This window comes from Dysidea avara, chromosome 9 (genome assembly GCF_963678975.1).
Source record: "Dysidea avara chromosome 9, odDysAvar1.4, whole genome shotgun sequence".
Taxonomy (NCBI): domain Eukaryota; kingdom Metazoa; phylum Porifera; class Demospongiae; order Dictyoceratida; family Dysideidae; genus Dysidea; species Dysidea avara.
Window position 1 is genome coordinate 11,790,263 of NC_089280.1, and position 15,129 is coordinate 11,805,391.

General features: G+C 37.1%; 1 protein-coding gene across 1 annotated transcript in view; it reads left to right on the top strand.

Annotated features, from left to right (window-relative positions):
- Positions 1 to 15,129, top strand: part of LOC136266340 (uncharacterized) — a 41,420-nt gene that overhangs the window by 12,362 nt on the left and 13,929 nt on the right. The window contains exons 2-3 of the mRNA XM_066061357.1: positions 8,171 to 8,257; positions 8,369 to 9,241. Of these exons, the coding sequence (XP_065917429.1) occupies positions 8,171 to 8,257; positions 8,369 to 9,241 (960 nt within the window). The remainder of the gene's footprint in view (positions 1 to 8,170; positions 8,258 to 8,368; positions 9,242 to 15,129) is intronic.

Below are 15,129 nucleotides of genomic sequence, written 5' to 3' on the forward strand. Positions count from 1 at the left end.
ATTAACGATGTATCAATATACCGTGGCAACACTAGTTCGCTCCACTTACCCAGTATAAACAGGTGCAGCCCTGCAGTTTGATTTAGCTCTAATAAACGGAATAAAGATATGGAGAACTACAGCTAAAATGGTGACTGTAATGATGAAATGAAACAGCAGCAAAGTTGTTAGACAAAGAACAGCCTCAAACAAACAGGTACACAGGTGAATGAATAGTTAACTACTGTAACTTCACATAATTGAGAAGTTGTCGCCAATGCTTAAGCTTTTATATCATGCCTACTAACCTTGCACAAATAGAGAGCTCAAATCCTTCAACTCTATCCACAGTCTCTACTTTCATGAAACTTATGATTGTGGGTTTAAGTTTTTGTTGGCAGAAGTGGGTTTGGCCTTTGTAGTACAAAAAATCGAATCTGGATCGCACTGAGTCGATCTCATTTAGAGCAATTTATAGTATAAACAGGCTGTAACATGTATCATATTGAACTGAACTATGTCGAACCACTCTGAAATGGGCCTACTATGGATGTGTCTGGTTCTATCTAGTTTGCTCCACTCACCAGTGTAAACAGTTGCAACCCTACAGTTCGATTTGGCTTTGGTAAACGGAATAAAAATACGGAGAACTACAACTAAAATGGTGACTGTAATGATGAAATGAACAAAGGAAAAGTCAATATAGAAGGACGGACTCAAGAACAACACAAGGGCTTAAGAACGAACAGGTACACTTGCAAATAAATATTCAACCAACTCTATAGAATTGAAAGATTGTCGTCAACACTTAAGACTTTATCATGCCTACTAACCTGACAATAATACACAGCAGAAATCCTTTAACTCCATCATCAATCTCTACTTTGATGAAAACTGTGGGTTTAAGTTTTTGCTGATTGGACCAGGCCCAACCTTCATATTATAAATGCCACTCAGCAATCAATCTGGATCACACTGAAGCAAACTAATCCAGAGCGATCTTGTAATATAAACAGGCTATATGTTCAACATAGATGATCCGGCCAGATCAACTGACAAAAAAAATCATCCATGATATATATTTTAATGTTAAAGCTAAACCACTTGTCACAACTTGTCATGATTAGCTAGCTACTGCATAAGTGACAAAAATAATAATTCTCTTTTTCAGTTGCTAGGTATACTGTACATGCATGGTTTCAGCTGCATCTCTTTGAAGTGATGTCTTCACACAAGTCTATCAAAAATCTCTCAAAATCCTTGAACATCAGTTTCTCAGTTATATGTGCCCGGACTGCAAAAACCTGACACAATCATGCATTTTCAAATTCCTGTTTATAATCTGCTTAGCTAGGGCTCTCAGTTTCGATTAATTTATTAATTGATTAATCACCGATTACTAAATCGATTGATCTATATGTAGTGAACACCATGCATATAGCATCAGCTACACTTATTCAATACTGTACACAGTATAGTAGTGGTAGTCTACCCACCACCCAGAATAACATTATAGTAGTAAAAGGAGAGTTGAAAGAATGGCAGCAGTTGATAGGTAGCTACCATTAGTAGTTTAGCTGGCAACACTAGCAATCTTTGTCAGCACTTAAAGGCTGCAATGTGGCATGTTTGTGAGCTCAGGATCTGTCATGGATCTGTCATGGATGTGGTGAGCCAAGTAGAGGTGTATGGTAATACTTGGTAACATTGAGAAAAGAGAAGTGATGTAACTTTTGCTATAAAACACAACGGGTAAGTAGAATTCTAGGAAAACGGGAACGGAACGGAAACGGAAAGCAGGAACGGAAACGACCAACAGAAAATGCCTGATGAAGGTTATCATGTCAATATACGGGTTAGATTTTACAGCATGATGCTTCTTTGTAACATTGTTGGACCCTTTCGTACTGTTCCGCTAAAGCGATCGAAACTCTCTAATAGAGCAGTCACCGTGCATTAAAATACTCTACTATAAAACAGTCAAGAATGTTTTTGTAAACTATGCGGACCTGCTTTAAACCTGTGAATGATATGGCTGGCAAAGATTAGGTATGTAGACTAGCTAAGTCATCAACACTGACTGTTAACTGTTCCTTTAAAACTATAAACATTTAAAAAGATTCAACACTGAAACATGCTTGAAGAAGTTTGTGAAGTATTCTAATTATATAGACTGAAGACAGTGTCTATATAGGCTATGCACTTACATGCAGCTTCCTGATATGAGTTGTGTATGATAAGGTATGCTGTTAGCTTGCTTGTCAGCTCCAAGACGTGCATGGCTGGTCTCATATGACACACACTAGCTATATCATCAACACTCTATTTAATTTTTTTTTCATTAAAGCTTTACAGCACAAGTGCTGAAGGTCTGTAAGACACCTGGTCCTACAGCCTGCTCAAAGACATTAGATACTAAGACATTAGCTACTTAAGGTGTGTTTGAAAAGTTGCAGAAAGGAGAAAAAAAACTGAAATAACTATACTCCTTGAAACCATACAAAAGATTCAACAATTAAGAATGAAGTGATTTCAATTGACAGTGTTTACATAAAGATGTTCCTTGTCAAGATAAAAGTTAGGTAGGTGGTAGATACAGTATGTGTCAGGCTGAGGTGACTCCAATGAAGAGGCTAAGGGTTGCCAGCTATAGTACAATGATTCACAAGCTTTCAATACTAAAAGGCCCCTGGTGAGATACATGGTTTGCAAAACATTCTGTGACTGCTCCATTAGAATATTTTAATGGACGGTGACTGCTCTATTAGAGAGTTTCGATCATTTTAGCGAGAACAGTACGGAGGGTCCAACAATGTTACAAAGAAGCATCGTGCTGTAAAATCTAACCCGTATATTGAGATGATAACCTTCATCAGGCATTTTCCGTTGGTCGTTTCCGTTCCCGCTTTCCGTTTCCGTTCCGTTCCCGTTTTCCTAGAATTCTACTTACCCAAACACAACAATACCTGGTTACCAATAATGGTGTGGCCTCTATTACATAATCCAGACAATTGGGCACCACAAATATTTTACATATGCTCCCTTGTCTGTATTACTCTGTGTTTTGATTAGTTATCAAGATGGCTGCTATACAGAGATTATCAGTTTATTTTCCCTGTGATGCAGTTCTTTATTCTTAAATATAACAGCTACTGTTTCCAGAAGACCTGGGTAAGAATATTTTAACACTAATAGTAGTACTTACATGTGTGGTTGTACGGCTTCTTGTAATTTAGTGCTTTTGGAATAGTACAGAGAGGCTTTCTATTTTTTGTAGTGAGCAAAGAGGCTTTTCACTTAGAATTTTTATTGATTACATGTATACTATGCAATAAATCGATTACAAAATAAAAATCGATTATATTGTTTTCATCGAATAATCAGTATTATCAATTAATCATGAGAGCCCTATACTTGGTAGGTGTACCCTCTGGCATATGCCAATAACTTTCAGAGTTATAGCCTTATAAAGTAACAACAGCAGAAAGATCAATTTGTACAGCAAGTATTGGGAAAATAAATTACAGGTGCTTACAAAACAGCAAACACAGTGCAGTGCAGAGTTGTAACTTGCACCATCGTGTTCACCATGAATAAGGGAATTGATCACTGGGTAAGTTTTCCTTCTATCACTTTTCTTCACTACATACAGAGTTGAAATCAGTGAAGAAAGATCAATCGTGTATAATTGCTTCGATGTGACGTTAAACAACCGTCCATAACTCATATATCCTTTGGTCTACTGCAACAAAACAAGGATTTTCAAACTTATCTTGAGTAGGCAAATAAAATGATATCCAGGTTTTATTGTTAGTCCCTTCCTTCACTAAGAAAAAGGCACTCAAAAATTTATGGATTTTTTTCAACAATACATGCTCAACAATATGCAAGTATTTCACTCATTGTATTCAATGCTTTATACTGTAAATGTAGGGTTGCGTGATTGTGTCTGGTTTTTGCAGATCCAGTCACATATAGCTAGTTGAATTCGCAGACACAGTGGGACTTGAACTGATTGGTGCAAATGCAAATAGTTTGTACGTACTAATCCTGTTTTAAGCCTTATAGCTAGCTAGCTATCACACCTAATTGAACAACCAGCTGTTGCACAGTGAATCAACTAGGTAGCAAAGTGATCATGGCTTCAGATGAAGAGGATAGCTACTGAAGAGATGTCACAAATGAAACTGAGACTGACTTGCTAGAAGATGTTTATCTTTACCTATACCTAAGAAGCATATCAAAACTTTTGTCAAATATACCACACAAATAATTTGACACTGTTTATTACACATAATTTTCATTAAAATACATGGCATAGTTAACTCCAACAATGCTCTAGTACATTTTTATGGTTTGTTTATCACAATAGGGCTTGGCCATTCCTGCCTTGTTAGTAGAAAGCCTTCCTTGTATTAGATCAGCTTGCTATTTGATAGCAAAAGTTACAGTGTAATGTTTCTACAGCATTAATTTGTATTGCATATTTTTGCATAACCCATAATTAGTGGTTTCCTAGTGACTTCATTAAGGAGATTTCCCCACTTTTACGGCTGGCAACTGTTAAAGCACTTTATTAGCTTTGTTTTTGTGTTTAGTTTGTATTGGTACACTTCCGTAGCATAGAGAAATACTTGGTCTTTTGATTACCTGTCATGGCCAACTTGGATTGCCTTGTTGAGGCTGAATTGGATTGCCCTGTTTTAGCTGAAATAGGTGAAGACAGAACAATTTGCACAAACTTATTGATGATAGCTTCAGACAATTCAGAAAGACTTCCACCTAACTATGCCTTGCTATTTCAAAATGATAATACAAAATAATGTAAAATGTATGCTTTTTGTATTAGAGAAATCGAAGAAGTGGTCCATCCGGTCTGAAACCTTTCAAAAGAATCGAAGTTATATTGGTCCATTTCATGGTCTAAGGACAGAAAACAAAGGACACTGGTATTGTACAGTATTGCCCATAAAATGATTATTGGATTTTGGAATTGTTACGATTTTGACTTAACAAATTGTAGTATATTATGTTATGATATGAAGAGGATAACCATTGCATAGATTCACAAGTAAAACTGAGACTGACTTGCTAGAAGATGTTTATCTTCACCTACCTACATATATTCTGCAAAATCACTCCAGCATAATTAGTGGGTACATGAGTTTAAGCTATTCAATGAAGCAGAGTGGTATAGCCCTACCCACCTGAAGAATTCCATTGTGACTGTCTCAGCAAAAAACCGTCTAGTTCGCACAAGCATGTATTTCGAGAAATATGAATTTTTTTTAAATGGTAAAATTACGCATGTTGCAAAGAAAATTTTATGCAAAGTTTAATCAAGTCATTACTCAGGAAAGGAAGTCTTACATTGATTAAACCTATACACCATCTTATTCGCCTACTCATGGGGAGTTTGAAAATCTTTGTTTCATTTCTGTAGCCTCAATGGTTTGTGTGTCATGTGTGTTTGTTTACAATACAGTAGATGTAAACAAAATCGTCACCATTTCTTCAGCAAAACCGCCTTCATACACCTATATGCAAGTGACCGCAGAGTTAAACTATACCTTGGTTGATCTGTCAATCCATGGTGAGCATTGTAAGCCAAATTCCAACTTTGTAGACTAAAGTGTAAGCACCTGTAGTTTATTTTTGGTATAGTCACTGTACAAATCGATTTCCTTGTTCTTCCTACTGTCTGTTGCTGTAATTCCAAAACTACTCACCATAATTGACTAAAAGAACCATTCCTTGGACAATGCAGATAATAAAAAAATTCAGAGGTTGTGCCTATCTAGAGATGGTCACAATTGTGTTAACCTCACGTCCGGAGTACTTATCACAGGTAGACTCCACTGTGAAATCACTACGTTTCTAACAAATCTGACCGTATAAGTATGAAAAATATATCACTCCTATAATAAGGAACTGCTGTAAAATCATTCTAGTTGAATATTCCTGGAGATCGCTGCGTAGTTTGTGGAAATTCACAGAAGGACCCGTTGGCTTCCTTTTATCGTATTCGAAAAGAATGAATTTCAGAGTTTGGGTTACCCATCAACTGTATAAAAAGGTTTACTCATGTCTGTAGCAGACATTTCAGAAATGGCAATATCATTAATGAGCCAAACAAGCACTTGGGAGTAGTTAGATTTGCTTTGCTGAAGAAATGGGGCACAGCCAGGGTACAAAGGCTTGGAATGCACAAAGTGTTGTGAAATGAGCATTTTAGAGCTTGGGTATTGTGACACTTGTATGATTCGTTGAGGTGAGCACCTGGAATATCATCTTCGGTGAGCTGAATGTGACAAGCTGGTTGAGACATAGCTGGTTGAGATGTAGCTGGTTGATGGGGCTGAATGGTTGCTAGTGACGACTCACCAGTACTGTTTAACAAAGTTGATGACTCGACAGATTTATAAAACTAGTATATAGCTAAGTTGTCTTCTACCACATTTTTCAACTCATTATCGTCCAAAGTGTACTGTTTTTATTAATCCATAACTCGGGGCTACTTAGTCCAATCTTTGAGCAATAGGGGGTTTAGTACAAGCGTCTGGAAATGCAATTAGCGTTACTTGCATATTGCGCAACCACTGGATGCCCATAAAAATGTATTAAAGCCATTGGAAAAACGATGATAACCAACAATAAAACCTCCATTACTTACAAAGTATATGGTATGTTCCAATTTTTTGTACATAGATAGGAACGACATTGATTTCTCTTTCGTTTCATGGTTGTCTGCTACGTATTACTAGGATAAAGGGTTAGCGAGTTATGGCGCCATAAAGTTAAAGATTCACAAAACAACGCTTTCCAAGGCTGATACTTCTGAGTTTCTACTTGAAAACTACTCAGAACTGATTGGCAAAGCTTGGTAATAAATAATTTCATTGATTCCATGGAATATGAATACTACAATTGACCAGACAGGCTAACAAGCAAATATGAAGTTTAGCTTATTTGTAAACACTATTCAGGTGATTCTGATGCTTGTTCTTGTGTTGTTCTTTGATCAAAACATAGAAACAAGCATCTGTTTGCATACCTAAATACCAGAACACTTTCACCAGGTATTTTCAACTTCAGCAACTTGTAACTATGACCAGCAGACAACCACCAAAACATGTATATAGAAATCAATGTAGTTTCAGGTGCTGTTTACAAGACTGGAGCATCTCCTTTTGTTTCCATATAACAATGGTTTTAGTGTCCATGGTCATCCATTTCACAATGATTTCTGTACATTTTTATGGCTAACCACAGCATTCAGTAGTTGTGCAACAGCAATTAACAGATCAATTAAAATATTTCTGCTTATGCTAAACTCCTCTATTAGAAGAGAAAAAACTCACATTTCTGTGAGTTTCGTGTTATTGGAACATACGGTAGCATTTGTGAGTAACTGTCGACCTAAATGACGTAAATTACTACTAGCTTTTATTGAGAATCCCGTAAACTACCATAATAATGTACTCCAAGTGTAGTGGTTTCTTCGTAATTGCTCACTGAAAAGTTTCAATGAAGTTCTGCCAGTGGTCCAATGAACGTTACAACAACAAAATTGTGGATTCAGTAAATGTAGGTTATTGTACAAGTCCAAGTATCTGTGCTGTTTTAGAAACTTGAAGAATGACACCTCTGGCTTCACCTTCAGTGATCACTGTACCATTCTGAATGTCTGTCAATGTATGGGTGTATAATCTGTTTAGATACATACTCACCAGTATCTATACTGTATTTTTAATAACTCATTAATAGCTAAACTTCAAAGTATACTGTGCATGACATATGTAGTAGCAGGAGCTTATAGGTGCCAGGTACTTATAAACGTCAAAGATGCTTATAAGGGTCAAGGACGCTTATAAGGTCTGCACCAATACGGATATTTTTATCAGTGTGGCCATTTTTGATGGTATTGAATCAGTATTGGTTATGGTTTAAGTACCTGATACCATAATATGGTCATGTAATCGTTTTTTATGATAGCGGCATGGGATAGATTACTGTAGAAACTTGTTGGAAGGGTTTGGGGTTGCTCTTAAGACATTTATGGGCTTAGCTATGCCTATCCAATACCACCAAGCTGTTATGAAGGAACAGTGAGGCTGGTTTTTGGGTGGTATTTTTGTGTAAGAAAGTACGTACTACCATTCTGTATGATATCCCTCATACTTATGTTTAGCAAATGGTTGCAAGACAAACCAGAAAGACTCTGTGAAAGCATCAAACTCATCTAAGGAAAATGGCTGCAACTGCAATACTGATGAAGGTAAGGAGTGTTTGAATTAATTTTAAGTCTTAAATATCTTATTTATGTAGTACAAGTATGTGATGTGTGTATAAGTTCTTACAACCATGCATTGCTTTTTAATTTATGTAGAGCCTTTATATGATAATAATTATTTGGAAAAAATGTATAGAGAAGCTAATGTTCAAATAGAGGCAATGAACTATTTTGACCTAGATCAAAAACAAAAAGAAATAGTTGCTAAAGTCCAAGCTATGATAGTAGTGGTCGATGATTATGAAGTTCTTGCTACCAAGTGTTTCTTGAAGCCACCAGATCATAGCAAGGTTGTTCTAGAAGTCCATCATAAAGCAAAGTATGGGTCCAGCTTTGATCCTCGGATATTTCTGATTGGAAGATATGGGATGTGTCCTGTTGCTGTAACACAAGTCAGGCAAGGCCATGGCAGGGATGCTGCTCTTCATGCTGATAGGGACATTTTTCATGATATGCAGATTATTATTGCAGTTGGAGTTGCAGCTGGCTTCCCTGAAAATGATGTTAAATTTGGTGATGTGCTGATTGCAGAAAGAATTCATGATTGTTCATTGAAGAAGTTCAGAGATGGAGAAATTGTCCCGCAAGGAAATGTTTTACCAGTTTCTAAATATATGTTTGATCGTTTACTAAGGAAACATGATTGGCATTTTCCATGCACAAAAGATAAAAAACGACATTCTGCTGTTATTTCAGGTCCATTTCTAAGCAATTCTGAAACTTTACATGATGCCAAGAAAAGGAAGGAACTTCTTCAAGCTCACTGTAAAGATGCAAAAGGATATGAGATGGAAGGCTTTGGTATCATGACAAGTAAGATGGATTGCATTATAGTTAAAGGAGTATGTGATTATGCTGGTGAAAAAACAGAGAAATGGAAACCCACTGCTGCTCTAGCTGCAAATCATTACCTTTGTCAAGATTTTGAAAAATTAGATTTGAGACTATTACTCAGTAGTAATAAACAAGGTAAATACTGTATGTATGTATGTTTCAAAGTATGCAATTGTTGTTGTGCAGTCTAAGTAGTAATTGTGACCATCTCAGCAAAAACCCGACTTGTTCAAGCATGTGTATTGAGAAAATCAATTTTTTTAATTGTAAATTATGCATCCTACAAAGAAAAAATATGCAAGTTTAGGGCCATTACTTGGAGAAAGAAGACTCAAATCAATTAAAATTATGTATCATCTTATTCTCCTGGTCATGAAGAGTTTGAAAATCTTTGTTTCTTTTCTGTAGCCCCAATGGTATGCGTGTCACATGCATTTGTTTACAACGTGGTAAACTTAAGCAAGATTATCATCACTTCTTCAATTAAACTACATTCATACCCATATTGGTAAGTGACTACAGGGCTAACACTATCCTTTGGCTAATTTGCTAATCCATGCTGAACATTTTAAGCCAAATTGCAATGTTATAGACTAATGCAAATGGAAATTATAGCTGCAAATGTAAGCACTTATGCAGTGGAACCTCAATTATCTGAACACTGATTAACTATCCGAACACCAAATCGATGCTCAGTTAAGGTATTTTGTCAACAAGTGTATGTTTTATTAGAGTAGTTGAGCAAAGCTCTGTATATAAATGTATGGAAGTTCGATTTTACGTACTATTCAATTATATGAATACCCTTTCTCCCAATTAGTTTGGATAATCGAGGTTCCACTGTAGTTAATATTCAGTTTAGTTGCTGTGCAAATCAATTATCTTGCTCTTCCTACTGTCTATCGCTATAATTCCAAAACTACTCACCATAGAAGGCTGAAACTTTGGTGATCCATTCCTTGGACACTGCAGATAATGTCGAGAAGTTTTATTTTAAACCGGAAGTTGCACAAACAAGTTGGATTTTTGCTGAGACGGTCACTATTGTATCTGAAAATTAAGCAACGTTTACATATAATCCTACTAAAACCATATTCCAAACAGTTTACAGGGACTGTATGGCAGGTATTGCCTTGACTATTTCCCAGCAAATTGTCTTAAAGAGAAGTGTTGAAATCAATGGCAAATTGTAAATACAATCAGCAATACAAGCTGGTTACATTACAGAAATATTTAACTTTATAATAATCTCAGTGGTCGTGAAATATTTATGACTTTGAAGCCACTCCTATATAATATAGTAGTTTAACTGATGAGTGGCCCTTCTCACAACTGTCTATCTTGGTGCAGTGGAATGGTGAGACAGCTCCATGGCTCAGCAGGACTATAGAAGCCTACTCACATGATCCAGGGAGGGGGTGGCGGTTACACATGAATTGATTTTGCATTTGTTAGTAAAGAATGAGTGCTATAGTTAGCAATGGGTTAAATAGCTTCCTCTAAAAGTCTCCTTGTCTTTTAGTGTGTTGTAGTGTGTTCACAAGGCTGACCAAAACAATGAAGAACTAAGGTCCAAGAAACCCAGGGTGGACAACTCAGATAATATACTTGCTCATACTCACAACCGTGTAACCACGTATGGCTTTTTGAACTTGCATTCCTCTTGGTTTTGTCACGTGTTCTGGTGCCCTTGCTCTGTACTGTGCAAGCTTATAAAAAACTGCTGTAAATTACTTGTGAAGCTGCTCACGTTTGTTAGCAACCCTTTCCCTTCTTGAGAAATATACCAAGGCCCTATCCGGTCACGAATTGCTAGTATCTGACACAGCTCTTACTTGTGTCTACTCCGCCCATTAGGCATTATGCCCCAAAACAGTCCTTAAGAATGTTCCTGAAATTCAGTGATGGGGCCAACAATCTGGAGCCTCATGGCTCCCCACCACTGAGAGATGACAGTGGCTCTCCCAACAATAACATTTTCAGCTAGTGGTTGGCTAAGACATTGTCAGGCAGTGTTTCAAGTGGCAAGCTCAGGCTTTCGAGAATTGTTGTGAGCAGCCACACCATTCACACATTTCCACAAGTAAGCAGCAAGCTTCGGATTGGCTTTAGGCTGAGCCACCGCATTCCTGAAGTCTACAGTAAACTTCTTTATCTTCATCACTACCAGAGTGAGTGGTAGTTTATTTATTGTGATTCTTTGTCTTTATCTTGCCAGCAATGCAATCATTAAGTCATGGAGTTGGCCTCTTTGCTTTCCTTGATGTAACCTTTTGCAATGGAGCAATTGAATTCAATGAGTCAAGTAAAAATGTAAAATTGAATGGAGCATCTCCCATCAGTAATCAAATGTAGAGGTTACATGCCGAGGAGTAAATGCAAGGCCTCTTGTAGCTTATCGCAGCCACATTTTCAAAATCCACATGGTTCTAGCTAGGGTTGAGCGATACTACCGTTTTAGCGATATATCGCGATGTTTTGAAACTATCGATATCGCGATATTTTGTTATTAGCTATCGTGATACCATGCCTGTACATTACTGTCATTAAAAATCCATTTGTTATGCAGTACTAGGCTAAGAATCCTTGTAAATGATAAAGTCCACCCATCTGGTTTCCCCTGCAGAGAGGTGTGAACACCATAACAACCTCAAAGCATGTGTTACAATAACTGTTACTGTAAACAAGGATGATAGTGGCTAGTTTGCTATCACCTATAAGGACTTCCTGCAGGAATGCTGAGAATATGCAATGTAGCACCAGCTATGATTGACTTATTTGTAAGTATCGTGAACTATTCAGTATCGTGAATAGTGGCTTTAGTATCGATCGTGATACTAAAATGGCAGTATCACTCAGCCCTAGTTCTAGCTTCCTGAGACCACACAAGAGCTTTAAAATCGACACATTATATAAAATGATATCTTAATCCCACTGCCTTAAATGAGTGAGCAATGGACAGTTGACTGCTACTAATGTGGTCATTAAGAGTAGCAGAATCATTGCACCCTCTACTAGATTCATTAATATGTTGGGTTAGGCAGACGTCATCTCTTTGACATAGATAAATTAGAAGAAATATCAATTTATAGTCCCCTGCAACAAAAAAAGTGTTTTAACATGAATTGACAGTTTTAACAATATAGAATGCAATTCAGTAACAACAGTTTGCAACATGTACCAGGAGATTGATAAACAGACAGCACAGCAGTGTGACTATGCTGAAACAGCTAAACATGTAGTTGACTGTCAAGAATTTTCACATATCTCTGGGTGAGAAAGTACTACGGCATTGGAAATAAGTATACAATATCCAAGCAATAGCCTTTTCCCTGTAGGTCTTCCTAATAATGGAGATCAATAAGAAACAAATCCTGGTACAGCAGGGATTCTATCATTTTGTAACCACATTTCACTACAGCAAGCAATAGCATTGGAACCATGGCTGGAATGAAGCCACTGGCAAGTTTCAGTAAATTTTGACAGAAAACCTTGTACATTATGGTGAGCAACACATACATAGGTCTGCAGAGAGAGATCTTCCAAATAAATCAGCTTGTAACAACAATGTATTATCCAACTTGGAATCATTATACATAGTGTCAGTGCTTAAATTAAATACATCATCAGTTGGCAAAAGATCAAACAAGCACAACAAACATGACCAGTCAAACTGACTCATCATACTATAATTGTCATATTCATCTGGAGAAATCCTGGTGCACTGATGTGGAACCAGTTACGTACCACGGGTATCACAAAGCAGGGCCCCATAAGTAGGTTGCACAAACTCCACAAGGGTAATGAGATGGGCCATGATTAGGACAAACGTCACCACATAACAAAACATTAAGCAACTAAATCTTGCCAAATAATTAGCTTTGAAACAGGAATATGCTGCTAGGTGACATCCAACAATGGTCCGCAACCCTGCAAGGTGAATGGATAAGTCTGAGTTGTAACAACAGTTAATAGTTTTGCACTACAATGTAGTCGTTCCTTCTTCCCAGAGTATATATTGGTAACATTGGCTATTGAATCATAGGGAAGCTTGACAATGAGCAGAAGAAAGCCCTAAAGCAACTGCAAAACATACTCCACTGGCTTTTTTTTTGTTTCAATATATGGGAAGAATATGCCTGTCCAACTTATTGTTACATCATGTATATATGTTTGCATGTGTTTAGCAATGTAGTTAATACATACATAGTTACTACACACAGGTTAATGCTAAAGAAGTGAACTCCAATAAAACAGAGTATGTATTGGACTAGCTTAATTGTTTCATCTTTTTGTAATCCTTTTTTTGTTTTTTACTTATTATTTTTAATTCTGCTGACAAAATCATTTAAATTGATTTCAAATTGAAACAGTCACTGGTAGCTACAAATATTAGTAGCATTTCGGATGGAGGAATTTCAGACAGCCATAGTGATCATGTGTTAACTTGCATGTATTTCAAACATAATATTGGTTACACTTTGGGGATTAAAATAACTTTTTGTTTTGGACTGAACTTTGTCAGACCACAGCATGATTTGGTCAGCCATTGGTGAGACTGTTCCGATACATTACAAAGTAGAAGTAGCTCCACAGTGTGCTTCTGAAATGCAAAGCATTAAGCCTTCTAGGGAGGTCTGGGGCATGCCCCCCAGGAAAATTTCGAAAATTTGCATACTCATGCAGACATCCAATTTTGGTGGTTTTATATGGTTTTGTCTCTTATTCCATAATAATATAGTTTAAGACATTTTTCACATACACTAGACATAATCAAGACACATGGTAGTGTGTCGTGCGGCCCAAGAAGTCGGCGCGCCACACTGTGAGTATATTAACAGGAAGAAAGAAAACATAATTTTCACACCTATGTAGCTCTGTGATCCCTTATCCGATTGGAACCAAATTTGCTAGAGATGTGCCGCCCAGTTAGGGGAGTCTACATACCAAATTTGAAGAAAATCACTTTAGCCATTTCCGAGATACGAGTGAACAAACATTTTGTTTTAATTTCTTCATTTTTTTTCTTCTTCATCTTCATTTCGCACACTTCGCAAAATTCGCCATAAAACACAAATACATGCTCGGATTGGACCAAAATTTGGTACACTTAAAGGGCGCATTAAGGCGGATCTCCATACCAACTTTGGTAGAAATCCGATAAACATTCACGGAGTTATGACTGATTATTTGTGTAAAATAAGGTCGAATGTCTGTCACGCCCACAGAGTAAACCCCTTGGAGGAATCAGTTGAAAATTGATATGTAGATGGAGCAACCATCGTAGGAGTGCCTTTTTGTGGTTTGAAATGAATCGGGATAAAGACCATGGAGATATGACACTAAACCCAACCTGTGTCAAAATTACGCGATCGATTTTTATGAATAAAGCAACTATTAGTTTTCGTGTCTACCAGGCAAATCGCTTAGAGCAACGAGCTGAAAATCAGTATGTAGCTGGAATAATCATCATAGAAAGTCTTTGCAGTAGTACAGAAGAATCGGATTACAAATCACTGAGTTATGATTCGAAAGGCAACTACGTGTAGCAAATGCGAGATCGAGATACTCTAATAGAACAGTCACCCTAATAAAGCATTCAACTGCATTTATAATTTACTCAATTATATTACATTGCAAGTTATTCTGTAGGGAATTCAGCTACAAACAAGTCACCCTGTAGTCAGATCAGCTAGAAGAAGGTACCTAATAGAGAGTTCAGCTACAAACAAACCATCATGTAGAGAGTTCAGCTGCAAACAAATCACCCAGTAGAAAGTTCCACTATGAACAGATCACCCTGTAGAGAGTTCAGTTAGAAACAAGTCATCCTGTAGAGAGATCAGCTAGAAGAAGTCACCTTGTAGAGAGTTCAGCTACAAAGAAACCACCATGTAAGAGAGTTCAGCTGCAAACAAATCACCTGTAGAGAGTTCAGCTAGAAACAAGTCACCCTGTAGAGAGATCAGCTAGAAACAAGTCACCCTGTAGAGAGTTCAGCTAGAAGAAGTTACCTTGTAGAG